This window comes from Haplochromis burtoni, unplaced genomic scaffold (genome assembly GCF_018398535.1).
Source record: "Haplochromis burtoni strain Fernald_Lab_line unplaced genomic scaffold, NCSU_Asbu1 Contig_92, whole genome shotgun sequence".
NCBI lineage: Eukaryota > Metazoa > Chordata > Actinopteri > Cichliformes > Cichlidae > Haplochromis > Haplochromis burtoni.
Genome location: NW_024582453.1, coordinates 678,979 through 695,664, shown reverse-complemented (window position 1 = coordinate 695,664; position 16,686 = coordinate 678,979). Strand labels below are relative to the sequence as shown.

The following is a 16,686-nucleotide window of genomic DNA, read 5'->3' as shown; positions in this document are numbered from 1 at the left end:
CAAAGGCAAAGTGGGTAAAGCTAAAGCTAGCCACAGCTAAGAGCCAGTAAACAAGCTAGCAGCCTTGATAGCAGTGAAAGGAACAAGGAAAATTATGGAGACGAGGGGAAAAAGGGAAAATGTTGGATGTTGTGCTGGAATTATAAACTGCAAAAATCATGTAAGTGTCTGACATTTATTTTGTCATTTAAATCCACTGCATCTGCTTTTGGTTAGTAAGCTAAAACCTGTCAAGTAAAGGCGGATGTGCAGCAACGATCCTATAACCTACTCTTGTTTGGTGAAAGTTGTTATTTTCTACATTTTTAGTGAAGTATGGTTTAGTCACTCATTTTGGAGTTCAAATTAAATTAACTACATTGCTAGTTGAGGTCAGCTACCATAACTACCTTCTTTTATTTGTTACAGCTGTTGTGTACAGACTAGGAATCAGCGGCTAACTCACAACACAATTAGCTCTCTGGTTTGTTCTTCACATCGTGTTTCCTTCTGTTTCTTCAGCTGTATTGCAACTTCATTTCAGTTTAACTGTATTCATTTTGGAATAATTTACATTAAAAAGAAAGCATACAGTCTTGTAAGAGAGAGTCTGCCTGTCTGTAACAGAAAATATTTGCATCAATAACCTAGCACAAAAGCAAGCAATACTACTGTATATGTTGAATAATGTTCATTTTCCCAACCCTATTACAGACCTACTAAAGACAAAAAATGCTAATGCATTGAGGAAGTTGTTAGAATAAATCTGCATTTTTGTTTGTGTTACAGTCTCTAAATGCAAAAGTACATTTAAAGTTATCAAAGCTGTTAATTTTGCCCAATGGTGGTCTTCACCGAGTCTCCAACATTCTTGTAAGAGTAGGAATGACCACTGTGTTGTTTTTGAATAACCAAATAACTGAGCAATCATATAGTTTGCTGCAGATGTAATGACTGTACACCCACAACAGTGTAATGAAAAAGAAATTAGCCTGTAAGTTGAGTCAGCACTACACAGCTGTGCTGCAGTTCATTCATGTACATCATGATTGTCTGAATGAACTGACATTTGGAAACAGATTTGTTGCCCTCACATTTACAGTTATGCACTGGACAAAATTATTGAATAATTTGCTTAGGTTAACGTTGTTTAGTGAAGACATTTAATTCGCTGACTCTACTTACACTGTCACCACTTAATAGGCTTCTGAGAGTATTGTCCTACTTCAGTGTGGGGAGGGGGAATCACAACATATTGCTGTAACACCTACTGGACACCAGATGTCCCCAATGTAGACTTTACTGTACTTTCCATGTTTTCCATCTGTTAGTCTGGAAATTTTATGAATGAAATTTTACGTGTGTCTCTGACATGTACTGTATGTATGTTTTATGAATTTCCTTATTTTAGTAATATCATTATAAGAGTTGTTTTTCAGTTGGAATATCTGTGAGAGGCATTCACCTGTGAAGCATAACGCTATAGTCCTGTAAAACCCACTGACAAGTGCTTATTTTTTTCACCTGCAGTCATGTGAAAAAAAGGTTTTCACAGGAATCTAGCAGTTCTGTGAAAAACGAAGTACACCCCATGATTCAATAACTTTTACAGTCATCTTCAACATCAATTACTTGAAATAATAATTTTCTCTATGATTTCATCAGTCTCTCACAATGTTGTGGAGGACTTTCGGGCCACTTTTCTTAACAACGTTGCTTCAATTCATTGAGGCATCGTGTTTGGATTTGATTATACTCAGCTCTCTTTATGCTCAGCTCTCTTTATGCTCAGCATTTCTATCAGGTTGAGGTCTGAATTTTGACCTGGTCATTGCAACAGAGGAGTTTATGGTCAACTTAGTGACTGCAAGGTGCCAAGGCAAAACAAGCCTAAATTATAACTACTCCACCACCATAATTGACAGTTGGTATGAGGTTTGTGTGCTCATATGCTGTTTTTGCCAAATGTGGCATATTATGACCAAACATCTGTCCGAAGGACATTGCCCCAGAAGTCCTGTGGATTGTCCAGATCCACGCTGCCATGTTCTTTTTAGAGAGACAGGGTTTTCATCTCCAACTCAAGATGTAGCATTGTGTTTTTCTGAGCTCTACCCAGTTTGACCTTTGGGTGAATTTACTGGGATGATCATTCCCAGATTGTGGCTTTGCCTTAACATACAGCACAATGCTTTACACCAGCAAACTGCCAAAATTTACAACTGGTCACACCTGCTGATGAGCAATAATCAAATGCATTCAAATAGCAGCACCTGACTGCTACTTACCCTCTTAATTACTATGGACAGAGTAAGGGTGGATGTAGTTTTTCATAAGACTTCGTAGACCCTGTAAAATCTCTCATTTCACAGGACTGTATGTACTGAACTGAACTGACAATTTGAATTCAGAATAAGAATACATTTACAAGTGAAGTCACTCTATTAACAGTCAAACAGTCCCGCCCACCTGGCCCCCTTAGAATGAGCTGATAACAAGCAATTAATTTAGTATATTTAATGAAGCCCTGAAAATCTTTACCTGAATACTATAAAATGCTACCTTAAAGTACTACATTAAGGTTGCATTTTATGGTATGCCTACATTAATTTACAATTTGCAGTTAGTGTCTACATGAACTGCAATCAAGTCAATTTGACATCCATCTAAAGGCAAAATATTTTTGTTCATGGCAATATTTTCTTTAATCAGATTTGACCATTATTATTATGCAGTTTTTCATTTCAACACTAGAAACACACCAATTCCATGTCTGTGACATGGAGTAACAGTAAAAAACATTGGCATTCTGGATGTTTTATCTGTTTTCTTATAATTTCACTGTGAAAACTACAAAAAGTGCATTTTGGGTATACTCCCAAGGACCATATCACCCTGCAGGATATGCGACTTCTTAAACAAAATATAGCAAATTCTACTTTTTATACATATACTTTGGCACCAGGCTCATCCTTCATACTCATCCCCTTGCAGTGAATACATCTGTGTTTTATGTTGTTGTTAACAGTTTCGTCACATCAATCAAGAAATTACAGATCCTGAAGAGGTTAAGCAAAGTCCTTCCAATCACAAGCACACAAAAGCATAAACCTACAGATCCTTTTTGTTTTGCAGTTAGTTGATTTTATATAGCACAAATGCCATTTAACTTAATACTGGGTCTAGATACTTCTTCCTGCTCTTAATCTGTAAGAACAGGAACCCTCCTTGTGCAGACACTGCCACAACAAAAGACATTTATAATAGCGTGGTGATTTGACAAGTTAGGTAACTGCAGTAGAGTTTCTGGATCTAATCTCTGGTTAAAGTGGGGAGTCATTGTGTACTATGACAAAATGTGACAGCGCTGAATATAAAACACCTCTGCAGAAGTCTTATCTTTTCTTACACAAGCATACTATTCAACAGAGTTAGAACAATCTCAACTCCTTCAGTAACATATACCAAAGTTCTTTGTTTAATTCACTTGTTCACTGTAACACAGCAGTTTGGGTTGGAACCATGGAGGAAACTGTAAAATTATGCTTTGACTTTTCCAGAACAGTTATGAATTTGGTGTGACTCATCAACAGGCTGGAAGGAACAACCTCGAGCTCTAAGGAAGAGGAGGGTGGAAATCTGAGGCTGGCACTGACAGAGAAGCCTCAATAATCAGTGTGGCTCTGCATTCACAAGTCTTGTCACATTTTTTTTTTATGTACTACAGGAAGTCAGAGTTTTAGTTTTTCTCAACTTAATCTTATCCTCTGTCCCACGCAGTAATACTGAGAACCAGTAGGAGTCCTTGAACACAATAAATCCCCTACCTAGAGGCAGTGACAGTGGGTTTCTCTTCTAAATACTCAGCTTTTGTTAAAAATTTGGCTAATATAGTCCAGGGAAGTATCATGTCTTTTGTTTAGTCAGTTGTGCCTGGCTGTGTTTGAATTTGATTGTTTGGCTCAGCACTGCTGCACTGGGCACTTCAGCAAATAAACCCACACGCTGTAGGTGCAGCCAAGACTAAATAGACCTGAGTGCCATGGCATAAAATTGTGTTGCTCCTCTGCTTAAATGTACAACATTCGTAGTATTACAAATAAACAGTGAAGACCCAGGTAGCTTTTCCATTCAGAACAGGAATTTTGACACATCAACAGCAAAGATTTGTCTCTGCATTTAACCACAAACAAACCAATGTAGCCTACATATCATCACCACAATCTCTATAGTTAGTTTCTATTGCCTTTTCTAAATTCTTCATCTGCACTGGAGAATTAACGGTGTGCATGACGTAGCTCCTCAGATTGCTTGAGGTGCAGTGTTACAAAAACTGTTCCCCTAATTAATTGATTGGTCAGTCGGGAAATTAATTTATAACAGCTTTGACGTGCAATTAATTAAATAAGTTGCAAATGAATCAGAAAGGACCGACATATTTGAAGTCTAGATTCAATGTAGTGATCATAAGCATAACCTGTACAATACTACACACCTGATTATTGATAATTAACAATTTAAATAAGTAACAAATTCAGGCCTGAACAAAATATTACATTTAGTTATACTTTTAATACAAAATTAGGAATGCGTTTGTTAGGTTATTTAATGCAATATAATGGAAATATTTGTTTTCGATCATGGTCCATGCCAACAGTTTTTTCAATGTTAAAAATCATGGATAGGGACTGATTATTTATTCATTTACTTCAAGGCTGACTGAGGTTATTTTTCATTGTTAGCACTCGTGAAATGTAGGTCTGAAAAGTGAATCAATCCCTAACCTCTGAAACCTCTGCTACTATCATGACATTTACAGGGTTGCAGACCAGAGTGCAATACTACAAAGTGAGATTAATGGGTTGGAGATAATCAGATTTCCCTGTGTCCTGAAAGTATCTCTATTTTTACCTGGCTAAATCAGTGTGTGGTAAATTCAAGCTGAACACACAACCTGGTCGAAGCAGGTTATGTTCAGGGTTTTGATTTAAAATCGCCTTACAAAGAGTTTCAACATGAACTTGTGCTTTATTCCTATGTATACAATTTATGTCCCTAACGATTTCCCATTGTCACCCCTACTGCTGCGTCCGGTGCTACCCCAATATTTTTAGTGGCCCCCATATAGCCACCACTGTGAAAAAATTCTGGAGGCGCCCTTGCCGTGATTAAGAGGGTATGGCAGCTCTAACCATGTCTGGTCTTATAAAACAGGCAAGTTTAGCAGATGCAGGCTCAGCAGCACTTTCAGATTAGCATCTGTGAGAGTGAAGCAGCTGTTTTGCCAACACTCCACTTTTTTTTTTTTTCATTCATATTTTAAACCTCCTGTGGATGTTGACAGTTGACCGTGTCTCACACTGCTCAACCCTTTTGATGATGTACTGCTGTGTTTCTCAGCCTGTTTCAGATACCTGGTCCTCACCTGATATTCCTTTTTTTTTTTTTTTTTTTTTTTTTTTTAGCAAAAATGACATCACTCCTTTGCTTTGCCCATGGATTTATGGCTGCGACTGAAATGCATGTCTGCAAAAATAAGTGTTAGTATGGAGGGAAAGAAGAGTATGGAGATGGACTGGTACCTGGAGGTGGCTGAGCACGATCCACGCTGCAGGAAGTAGGGAGACGAAACTGAATCCCTGTAAGGAACAAGCAACACTGGTTAGGCAGAAAAGATGCAGGGTAGGAACACAGTAATGCTCAACAGTAAATCATCTTGCCATATATATATATAGATATATATATATACCTACCATAACAGACTAAGAATTATTGAAAATTGTTTACAGGATATATTGTCTTAGTTTATGCAATCCTTAATTCAATCATTTACAGGTGATAAGAGAGAGAAACACAGGTATGCTCAGTTTACATCAGTGCTTTTGTTTTTCCCAATAGATCTAAATGCATTTGTTTTGCAATCATTATGAGTAATTTACATTAACAGTCCTGCTGTAATGAACTTAACGCTTCACATTATAAAGAAAACACATTTAAATGCTCATATTTGCTCAACTCTAAGACACTGACTGTGTTTCTGTCTCAAAATGCAGACGTTCTAATGACACTGGCACAACTTAAACACAGTTTAATGGGCAATGCTCATAGGCAGTATTCCTTTGAGGAGTCAAAACCTTGTGTCTGATAACAAGGCTTTTATTGTCAGAGAAGAGTGAGAGTATATTAGGATAGACTTTGTTCTGTTCCATCTGCCAATATTTTATAAAAACATCTTTGTACATTTTAAAATGAAAAAAGAATGGCAAACGATGATCTGACGAGGCTAAACAAAAAGCCATTAAGCTATATTTATTTTAGTAAAATTAGGCTGAAAAACTTTCAAAGAGTCAATAAATATCTAGGCTATTAGGAATTTTGCCCATCAGTGTTGCCTGAATATCCTAACCATTTCTCAGGATCTCGTGATCTGTCAGTACTTATCAGGTCTGCGTTAACTTTTAAGTCAGTAGGCAAGTTATTAATGCATAAAAACATTCACTGTAACATGCATTATCTAAATCTCTACCTTTTCATATTACACATAATTAGAAGACACACAGAGCATAAACCATCACCATAAATATGAATAAGCAAGCCATATTAAAAAATCCAGGATGCAGTCAAATATTTTTGGATTATTTCAGTTAATGGTTTTCATATTATTTGATATTGAAGTAGTTCTTTCTGTAAGGTCAGCAAATTGAAATTAGACTGCTGAATTAGCCAATCCAGACTATTTACTTACACTACCAAAATGATGTTTAGACAGTAAGGAAGTAAGATGAGATGTGCTGAGACAGCCAGACAAAGAACATGTTTAGACTAAAAAGTAAAGCAGTCTCCTATTCTCATTCTTAATGTGAAGACTGGCTTTGACTGATGTAGTAAAAAACATTGCATGTTGTATTTCAGCATATGGATCTTTTTGAAGTTTCACTTTTGGCATTTTTAAAATTTCACACAAAATGGTTACGATCACCCTATGACCAAATGCGTTTCTGTTTGTATTTGATCTCATGAGTTTTAGTCACACTTTACATGAAGTGCAAGTACATGGGCACACATAAAAAACACTTATCACTACTTTACACTTACAATTAAATTAAAACATTTGAAATTAGCATATTTTGTGGTGCAGATTCCCAATTGATTATATCGGCACAATTAGGGAAAATAAAAGAGAAACCTTTTGTACTTACATGGACTTTATGTAAAGTGCAACCCAATACTATTCCATAACAATAATTTTGGTGCAAAAAATATAACAGACCTCCACTCTCGTGCTTTTCAGCCAGACCTCTCAAACCTTTTGCTTCTTTGTGTTCAACACTTAAATTTCAGAAAAACCGTTGGGAAAAGTTCTGACAGTGTCTCCGCTCCGTCCGACTCCCGCCATTTGTGCCAGAGGCTGTTCTTGCCATAGTTGTGGACTCAGACTGGCAAAGAGGCTGGTAAGATGCTGTTCTTACTCAGATCAGGGTTGTGGGTTAATGATATGCAATGACTGACGAGCTGTGTACATGAGCATGGGGGCTGCGGATGTAACAAAATGAAGGTGAAATCTTCCGTGTTGCTGTGTTTTATTTAACTCTAGCTATAGAGAGAGTTAATGTCTAGTTTCACTTCAGTTTGACAAGGATAATGATAAAAATGGAACTTTGGTGTTTCTGTTATCTGAGTAATTTTGTTGCAATCAAAAAGATTTCCTAAGAAATTAGAGACAAGCGCATACTTTATATGGAAAACTAGCAAAAAGTATTTTCTGTTTTACATAACAGCATACATATAGCATGTAGTATACAACTTTTTTTCCCTAAAGTTTGTTCCCTAAACTTTGACTGAGCCAAAATAAATAACTGTGTCTGGCAAAAGCAACAAGGAAAAATAGAAATAGAGAATTTTCTTTTCCTTGTTCCTATTCAGGCCCTATACTCTGTCCTGTGTTTAAACCTGAATATGACACTGGTGTTTTGAAAAGATGGAGTGGATTGATTGGTAAATGGATGACTGAATGGATGATTTGACGTAGGACAACTAGTTATACCTGACGGTGTGTAGAGGTCAATTGTAGATGATTCTATTGGGTTTACAAAATGTTTAAATTTAAATTTGTGTAGCCCTTTCTTTTACAATAAAACAAACATGTTGTTCATTGCCACATACATATATACATACAGTGGTGATGCCCCCATGGATGCAAGGTGGATTAACCTTGTATGTATGAGTATTTCAGAACAAACCAATACAAATCAATGGCCTAAACTACCACTTTTTTTCAGTGTAATACCCCCCCCGGCTGTTAAAACGAAAGTAAAGTTACTTGTACACTGTAAGCTCAAAGGTGTTGTCAAAAACAAAGACCAACATGATAAAAATTAGAAAAGGGTTTCCTGAGATTAGGTTAGTATATTTTGAGTGTGCAAAGACAACATGCTGGACTAATGTTGGGAATTCAATAGCACTCCATCTAAAACGTAAGTAGGCCTATCCTGGACGCTGTACTATGAAGCGTGATAAACGTACCCAGGGTATGTTAGCTGGCTTCACTTACCCTAACATCAGTAAAAAGGTCAATAAGTTGACCCAGGGTTTATCAGTCTAGCTACAATTGTATATATGACCAGTGATAAACATGGCTAGGTAAACTGGCAGCAGAACAACAGACTTTTCAAAAGAAGATAACACTATTATTGGAAAAATATGAAGAGGTTAAATACACAAATAGATCTAAAGTAACAAAGTTATTGCAGACAAATGACCAGTATGAGAGTCTAATTGGCTATATCAATATAGGTTATCTATCTGAACCCAATAAGGAAAGTCTGCAAATATGCATTTTTTCAGCTGCAGTCCTGATGAGGTTCAACTATAGGAGTAAAGGCTTGACATTATGCAATTCAAGCATAGGCTTAGACTATATACAGTATTAATTCTGTTATAATAAATCCATGAGTCCAAAAATGCACCCTGTTATCGGATTGCATATTAATGCTTATAGAACAAAAGTTTTTAAAAAAGAAAATAATTTGACCCAAACCGGAAAAAGCAAGGAATAAAGTTCCTTGGTTATTGGTTAGTGGTGACTTCATAGCTTTTAATCTGTAATCTTAAACAGAACCTGCTCCAGAGCATCTTAGGTCTGCAGAATTAGTTACCATGGGGATATACCCCTAACTTTATAATAGCAGAAACCCAGGGTTAACTCAGAAGCTACCTGGATAAGCCCAAATCCTGCTTTATAGTACAGGCCTGTGGTTTATCAAAAGATTTGTTTCACAGAAACTGAGAAGTAACTATAGGATATGACTGTTAGTGGGCTAACATGTTCTAGGTTTGCTACAGTATATCTAGTCATCTCACTACGAACAGAGAGTTTAAGATTACTCATAAGTTAATTTATCTACTGAGAGCCCCCGATTACAAGTTTAACATGATTTGTAGCCTGCTTGAAAAAAAATCCACTTTCTGGTATATTTAAAAATAAACATATCAGTGTCCAAAATACCCAAATCTTCTACCATGATGTGAGACGGTAGAATGCTATAAAATACCATTTACACCACCCCATTTAAAATGAAAATAGTGTCTATCTTTCTCTTAAAACTAATCCTAAAGCAACTGCTAAAAACAAGTGACTTTACTACACATTAACAAAGGTATATTAAGCATTGATTTGTTGTGGTTTGTAGAAGAAAGCTGTTATGCTGGTCAGAACCTGCCTTAAACACAGTGTGTGCTGATTTTACTCCCCTCGGTTTTCATAAAGAAAAATATATACAATGGTTAAAGCAAGAGGGTGAATCACTGCTAAAACTAATGAATTTAAACAGAACTATAATATTAAAAGAAATGAACAAAAAATTAATTATGGTCTTTGTTAAAAGGCTTCATGCACATCTCAGTTAAATTAGGAGGCAGTTGTGCAGAAAAGATTTTAAAAGTATATTGTTCAAAATTGCCAGTGGCTAACACTAGGCCAACATGTGGGTATTTTTTGTTATATGACAAACTTTTTTCTTTTTTTGAAAAAGATCCAGAACTGCTATAAAATCTTAATATAAAATTGAACTCAATTTTGAAACAGATGAAAACAATGAAATGTATTATACATACTTATACATGATGGCATATTTAACTTATGATATCTCATTTTTATCAAGTGAAAATGTTAATGACAGACAAAATGTATGAAAAACATACAAAAAAGATAGAATAAAGCGGTTCCCTACCAGACCTACCGTACTCTCTACGCCCCCCAGCTAAGCTACGGAGGCCTAAAATGGGGGAAACGACAAAAAAGGAAAACAAACAAACAAACAAAAACAAAAAAGGTGATAGCTTAGTAGAAAAGCAAGACATATTGAGAGGGTCAAAGTAAAAGACACTGTGCCAGGCTTGTGTTGTGTATTTGCAGTGTGTTGAAGAGTATATAGATTTTGGACACAAAAAAAATGCTATCAGTGCCGTAAGGTCAATCGCATCTTTGAACGCCACTGTAAAGCTATGATCCCTATTTTTCCATTTTGAATTATCATAAACATCATAAACATTTCAATCCATTGTTTTATATCAATTTATGAAAAATACATAAGGCCAATAAAAGTTTGAAATAAATAATCACAAGAAACACCACAATAAGCAAAAATAAAAGAGGAAAAAACGTATCACACAGTTTTCATTCATTTAACAAAATAAGCATAAGCTAACAAGTGCAGGCTAAACTATCATTTAAAAAGAATGCTTTCTTTTTTTTTCTTTTTTAATTTGACAAAATCGTATTCACTTAACAATGCAGTCTGAGATCCCTGAAAATTAGCTTGTTTTCTCCAAGACACCATAAATAAATGCAGGAAGAGAACACAGGGATAGAAAAAGATTTATATTGAAGCAGTGTTACAGGTTCAGGTGAGATCAGATTCCATCCAAAAACCCCTGTCCCATTAACTGGACTTCACAGAGTTGGCACAGTTGTTGCATCATATCTCTGGATGACAAGGAAATGTAAACAAAAACTAATGGCAAAATTGACTACATATTGAAACATATTAGATACTGTAGACAGAATTTCTTACAAATAGTTATATATTTCATTACAGAAAATATGGTTGCATGATAAAAAATAATTGCAAATACCCTTTGTCTATTTCATCTTCGGTCTGTTTTTTTAATATGTATATCCTTCACATATATGATTTGAAAATATTATTTAGATCTGTATTTTTGCTACATTTCAACTTGCTTCAAGGGAAGGGTAATATCTTTGAGCAAAGTAATAAAATGAAAATGAATGACTGGATTAAACTTATATTTAAAAAAATTGGTGCATTCCCTGGCATCAATCAGTCATGAGTTTGCAGTTTAGTTGTATATAGATCGAGAAGAATGTTAAGCATTTGTACAGCATTTCCAAATATATTATTGGAGGCCTATTTTCTAATTTGGCTGTATTTGGTAAAATTGTTATATGATTATTCAGTTTTTTGTATGCAGTGTCACAAAACATGTAGATGCTACTACATAGCTGGAATCTCATCCCCTCCCCCCCAAAAATCGTAGATTCTTAGGTACATACAGGCTAAATTAGTAGAAATGTGGATGAAACAACTTTTTTGCAGCCAACACTTAAGGAAACCTTAGCGTTGCCTATGGCTCATGCAGAAATAAGAACGTTTTTTTTCCAAAGAGTCACCAATATTTTCTGAAAATGTGATTCTATTTCCGAAATTGATGACCGGCATGAAGGCTCAACATAAACGTTCATATCTAAAACTGTTAAAATGTAGCTACATACAACAGGAAACAAAGGACTTGCATAGAATGAATGAACGCAGATTGGAGACGTCACGATTGGCCAGTCTTCAGCACCTTTTAAATTAGTTTACATTCCCCAAACAATGGGAAACAATGTAAGAGAATGCCACTGCAGTCCCCTCTTAAGCATTCAAAAAGCAGAATTATGAACACAAGCCTATCCAAATGTTTTTCATATTTGTACATGTATCATATATATCTATATATATATATATCTATATCTATATAGATATAGATATATATACACTTCATATTAAAATGATTATAGGCTAAATGTTGTCACAGTCATAAGCCTTTCACTGTAATCTTTTATGATTTTATGATTTAATTATGCTAACCCAACCTGTAATGGCCTGTAATGAAAATTTCAACGTCTTATGTTTAGGTTAAAGCTAAATTAAATAAGTTACAATGTTTTAAAATGTATAATCAGTATTGCAAATAGTAGACAATCATAGCAATACACTTGAGCTTATCCGTATATGTCCTAATAAAACCACAACTTTGGACTTGTTGTCAAACATCCCCATCTACAGATTGAAATTTAGTCAGGTGTTTGAGCTCAGGTTTAACAGCTTGCTGAAACAGGTGTAGGATACTCCTACAGCAGAAACTCAAAAGGAAATGTCTGCCTTCCTCCTTTTGTGGCTTCAACATTAATTCTGATTCACCTTTGTTACAGCCTTTGTACAACTGTCAGCTTATCAAAATGCCGCTTTATTCTGTGAATATTGTTTTTTTGGGTCGTGCAAAACAGGAAGAAGAACCACTCTCTTTATAAATTGAGAGATGATGCCTCTTCTTTATTTAAAGTCCTTGCTGAAGGTTCACATTTCAGTCGGGGTTTGATACATATAGGCTTCCGGTGGTCCTGTGCTGCAGTCCAAAGATAAGTCCTGTCAAACTTGTTTGCTGTTGGACTCTTTTTCCACACCTTTCAGTATTAACTTTGGTATGCCTTGCAGGTATAATGTGACAATGGAGGGGATGAGGGCAATATCAGTGGCTAATGAGCAACTATTATTTTATAAGTAAGAGGCAGAATGAGCAGTTAGCCAAATAGAGCAGATGATTCTGGGCTCCCACCCATTAGGGCTTGACAGGAGCCCAGCTAAGCCATCACTAGTGAGGCGGTGTTAGTACATTCAGTGGCACTATACTGCACCTCTGGGGACATATCGAAGAGGTAGAGGCCCTCAGTGGCTCTGATTGTCTACTTACAGGGACCAGTGTTTCTCTGTTATAGTGATGAACAGCCTCAGCATTTTATCACTGGAGAAATATGATAGGATTTAGATCAAATATATGTTTTTTTAGAGCTAAAATAAAATGTGACTAGTTAAGACATTTTTCATAACAGTTGAAGAACATTCACTTAAAACAACAGGTGAAACACTGTTATGAACTTCTGACTTCATCATGATGTGCAAAAAACAGTGGGGTGATGAACAGGATGAAACAAATAAAGATGGACATTGAAGACTGGTAAACGTGTGTTTGGTTTAGAAACCCAGTTACTACTTTAACCCCTCTCAGCGCTTTCAGAACACAGTATGTTTGTAACTGCAAACAGTACAAGTATTGAATATAAGTTTCTCTATTTACAAAATGATACATTTACATACATATACAGAGTTTCAACATAAATGCAGTTTGTGCAGGAATGAGTTGAAGCCAGTACATTCAAACTTGATAATTTCTGTGAATTCCCCTTTACTGTTTTACGCTTTGCTGGCTGTTTGACTTCATAGTCAATCAGAATAATTTATCGTAAACAATTCTGGTCAGGGACTAGGTCCTCAGAGCTTTGAGACAGTGCAATCCATACAGTGTTCCAGAGAATAGGACTTTTAAACAATTTATGAGGGTTATGACAGATTGTTTTCACCACTACCTGCTGTTTCCTAAACTACTGTTTGATCTTTATGCTGCATGGTTCATCAGTTCACCACTGAAAATATGCTCATATGTTGGAAATTAAAAAGAAAAATGCCCATTTCAACTGGAACTGGCTACAAAATGGAAGAAGGCAATGGCAAAGGAATGCTTTGATCACGATAACTGAAACATAAATTATATATCAATATATCCTTAAATAATGTATTCATCTTTAATGCATTCATTAAAAAACTAGGGTTTATAAAGGTATTCACAGTATTTTTTCAGGTGCTTAAGAGAATGTTTCTACATGAAGAGAAACTGGAATGAACATGAGCTATTCAAATTCATGTGCAGAAACAGACTGAGATATGCGTCACCTCACATTGGCTGATAGTTGAGTTATATTGTTGAATATCCCTCAAATTTCCAATCATGATTACTTAAATTGGCTTTTTTGAGTATTTAAGACAGCGGAGGGAAGATGATGCTGCACTCGTTGGCACTTGAGGATCTGAATATCAGTCACATTCTCCCTCAGATTATGATGTCACCTCATTCTGGTGTGAAACAAAATAATTACTTTGTTCGATGGCTAAGCAAGACACTTGTTAAAAGATTGCTTGAACAATAGTGAAACCTGTTCAAGAGATGACAGACTCTGTGTCTGCATAGCGTAAAGGGACATCTAATAACAGCATGGTTCTGCTCCCCTTTTCTGAATTTTCAGGTTTTCAGCCCGTTTTCCTTATTTCATTTTCCAATTACATGTATGTATGGCTAAAATGACATAGACAGGTATGACATGGGCCCACTGGTGTACTTCCTGCTCCACAGTTCTAGACTGGCGCTTCTGTGACCACCTGTGTGGCCAGTTGTGTCTGGCTGCTTATGAGCCTTTTGCTTTTTGTTGATCTCCCATGGGAAATCCTCTATTGGAAGTGGGCTGGCGGGGCTGCCTGACCCCTCTGGCGTGCTTTCAGGAGTTCCCTCTATAATCTCAATTCGAGGTGGGTCCATCAAATCCATGATACTGAAGGGTGCTGGCTCGGGTTGGCACATCACTGACTTGTCCTCTGTGTTTTGTCGTACAGACCAGCTTGAGCCTGCTTGAATTCCTATGGAAACTCTGTCATCTGTTTGTGTGGTGCTGTCGCTGCAGGGCTCCCGGCACAAAGTCCACATGTTGTAGCACTGAGTAAAGTTGAAGAAGTTGCTGTTGAAAGTTTTTAATTCCCCACAGACATCTCTGCGCAGCTCTGCTAGTTCGTAGCGCATTGCAGAGATTTCATCCTTCCACTGCATGTTGAAGGCAGCGACCATGTTAGCAGACTCCTTAAAGGCCTGAATGGCCTGAGGAACCGGTTGCTCAGAGGTGGCTATTGGTGAGGCGGTAGGGACCCTGTATGAAGGTGGAGGTGCCGGTGGGATCGAGATGGCTGTTACCGTGGAGCTAGTACTGTGCTGGCTGCGTGCAGCAGCAGTTTCTCTCTCTAGCCTCTCGAGCTCCGCATAGGCAGAGGAGCTAGCACCATCATCATCCTCGATCATGTCATCATTTAGTAAGGATGTTCCATCCAATACATCATATCCCTCTGGAAGAAAAATGTGAATATGCAAACAGAAGGACATTCAGGGTGAAAAGAACAGCTGGAGTGGGATTTGACTGGGATTCTGATCTACAGTATAACACATATCTATGGAAAACATACAGTATGTGAGTGGAAAGTTCCAAAGATGTACAAGCTCTGATCTATTGATTTCCCATTTGGTTTGACAGGTTTAACGTTAAGTAACCCATCTGCACCCACCACAAGCATTAGAAATGTGCACGGCTAAGATGTAGGTGAATATCGGTCAGCCAAAACCTGCTTAAAAATGCACCTTTACTGAAATATGCTTTTCAGTTCTCTTACTCCACAAAGGCAACGATTATGACCTAACTCACATACTGCAGGCTTTTCACAATGTTTTTACACTGCCTTCTCAGTCATCTCAAGGCTTCTTTCCATCTTTTCACTGCACAGCACAACAAAGAGTGGAATTAAACATGAAATACATCAATCATTATCAAATCATAGATTCATTTTTTTTCTGAGAACCCTTTCTCAAACCATGTCAAATGTTTCTGACTTACTTAAAATTTGTGCAATTTTGTGCAAAAGAAAAGATGCAAAGGGAGTAGAAGAATCACAAGAAGCAGATATGAACCCTATTGAACATATCAGGTCCAAGGTGACTGATTTAGACCATGTGAAATATTCAAACCCGGTGAGGGCTGCACCAGGGAGAGGCTGCAATCCCACAGTCCAAGACAGTTGACAAAATCACTGCCAAGAGTTAGACTCTGCCACAAGTGGCCTTTTGAAAAGAAGCCAGATTTTCATGAAAGAAAAGAAAAAAAGTTCACACATGTACAACAGGTAGATGCTGCGCTCACAAATGATTGGAGACAGTGGCAATGCGATAACATTCACTGCTATTTTATGCTGAAGCATGAAAACATTCTGAAGAGTCTGGGCAGAACATACCGCATACATTTACACTTACAATGTGGTCTAAGAACACTTAAAATAGAGACGTGGTAAACAACTCACAAAAGCCAGCATCACATTCATCACTGTAATCAATATTCAGCATTACCAGTGCTCTAAAAATAAATCAACATGTCTGAGGTTTTATGAGTTGTTTGACACCATGTTTGCTACTTGGGATAACATAAGGCGATATTTCTACAAACTACATATAAACTTTATCTGCTATTTTTACTGAGAAGGCAGTGCAAAAACACACATATACATAGATATATGTATGCGTGTCAACATTAAAATACCTGCAACAATCATCACTGATGCCTCCAGTTGTTCTTTCCCCTTGGTTATCCTTCAAGAGGTGGATGGTCAAATGGAGAGGGGTTTGCTGTTCGTCTGCCCTACGGAGCACCATGGGGTCCCTTCCCCACTCAATGGCCCACTAGCCTCAGGGTTTGGGTCATAAGTTGCTTACAGTTTAATAATA

General features: G+C 36.9%; 1 protein-coding gene across 5 annotated transcripts in view; it reads right to left on the bottom strand.

Moving 5' to 3' along the window:
- Positions 1 to 16,686, bottom strand: part of LOC106632299 (disks large-associated protein 2) — a 123,737-nt gene that overhangs the window by 17,055 nt on the left and 89,996 nt on the right. For 2 of the 5 annotated variants that reach the window (XM_042222714.1, XM_014337841.2), the window contains 2 exons: positions 10,209 to 10,253; positions 5,562 to 5,618 (listed from right to left, as the gene is read on the bottom strand). In XM_042222714.1, the coding sequence (XP_042078648.1) occupies positions 5,562 to 5,618; positions 10,209 to 10,253 (102 nt within the window). Of the gene's footprint in view, positions 1 to 5,561; positions 15,264 to 16,686 lie in introns of all 5 variants that reach the window. The other 3 variants (XM_042222715.1, XR_006054615.1, XM_042222716.1) reach the window with 3 other exon arrangements.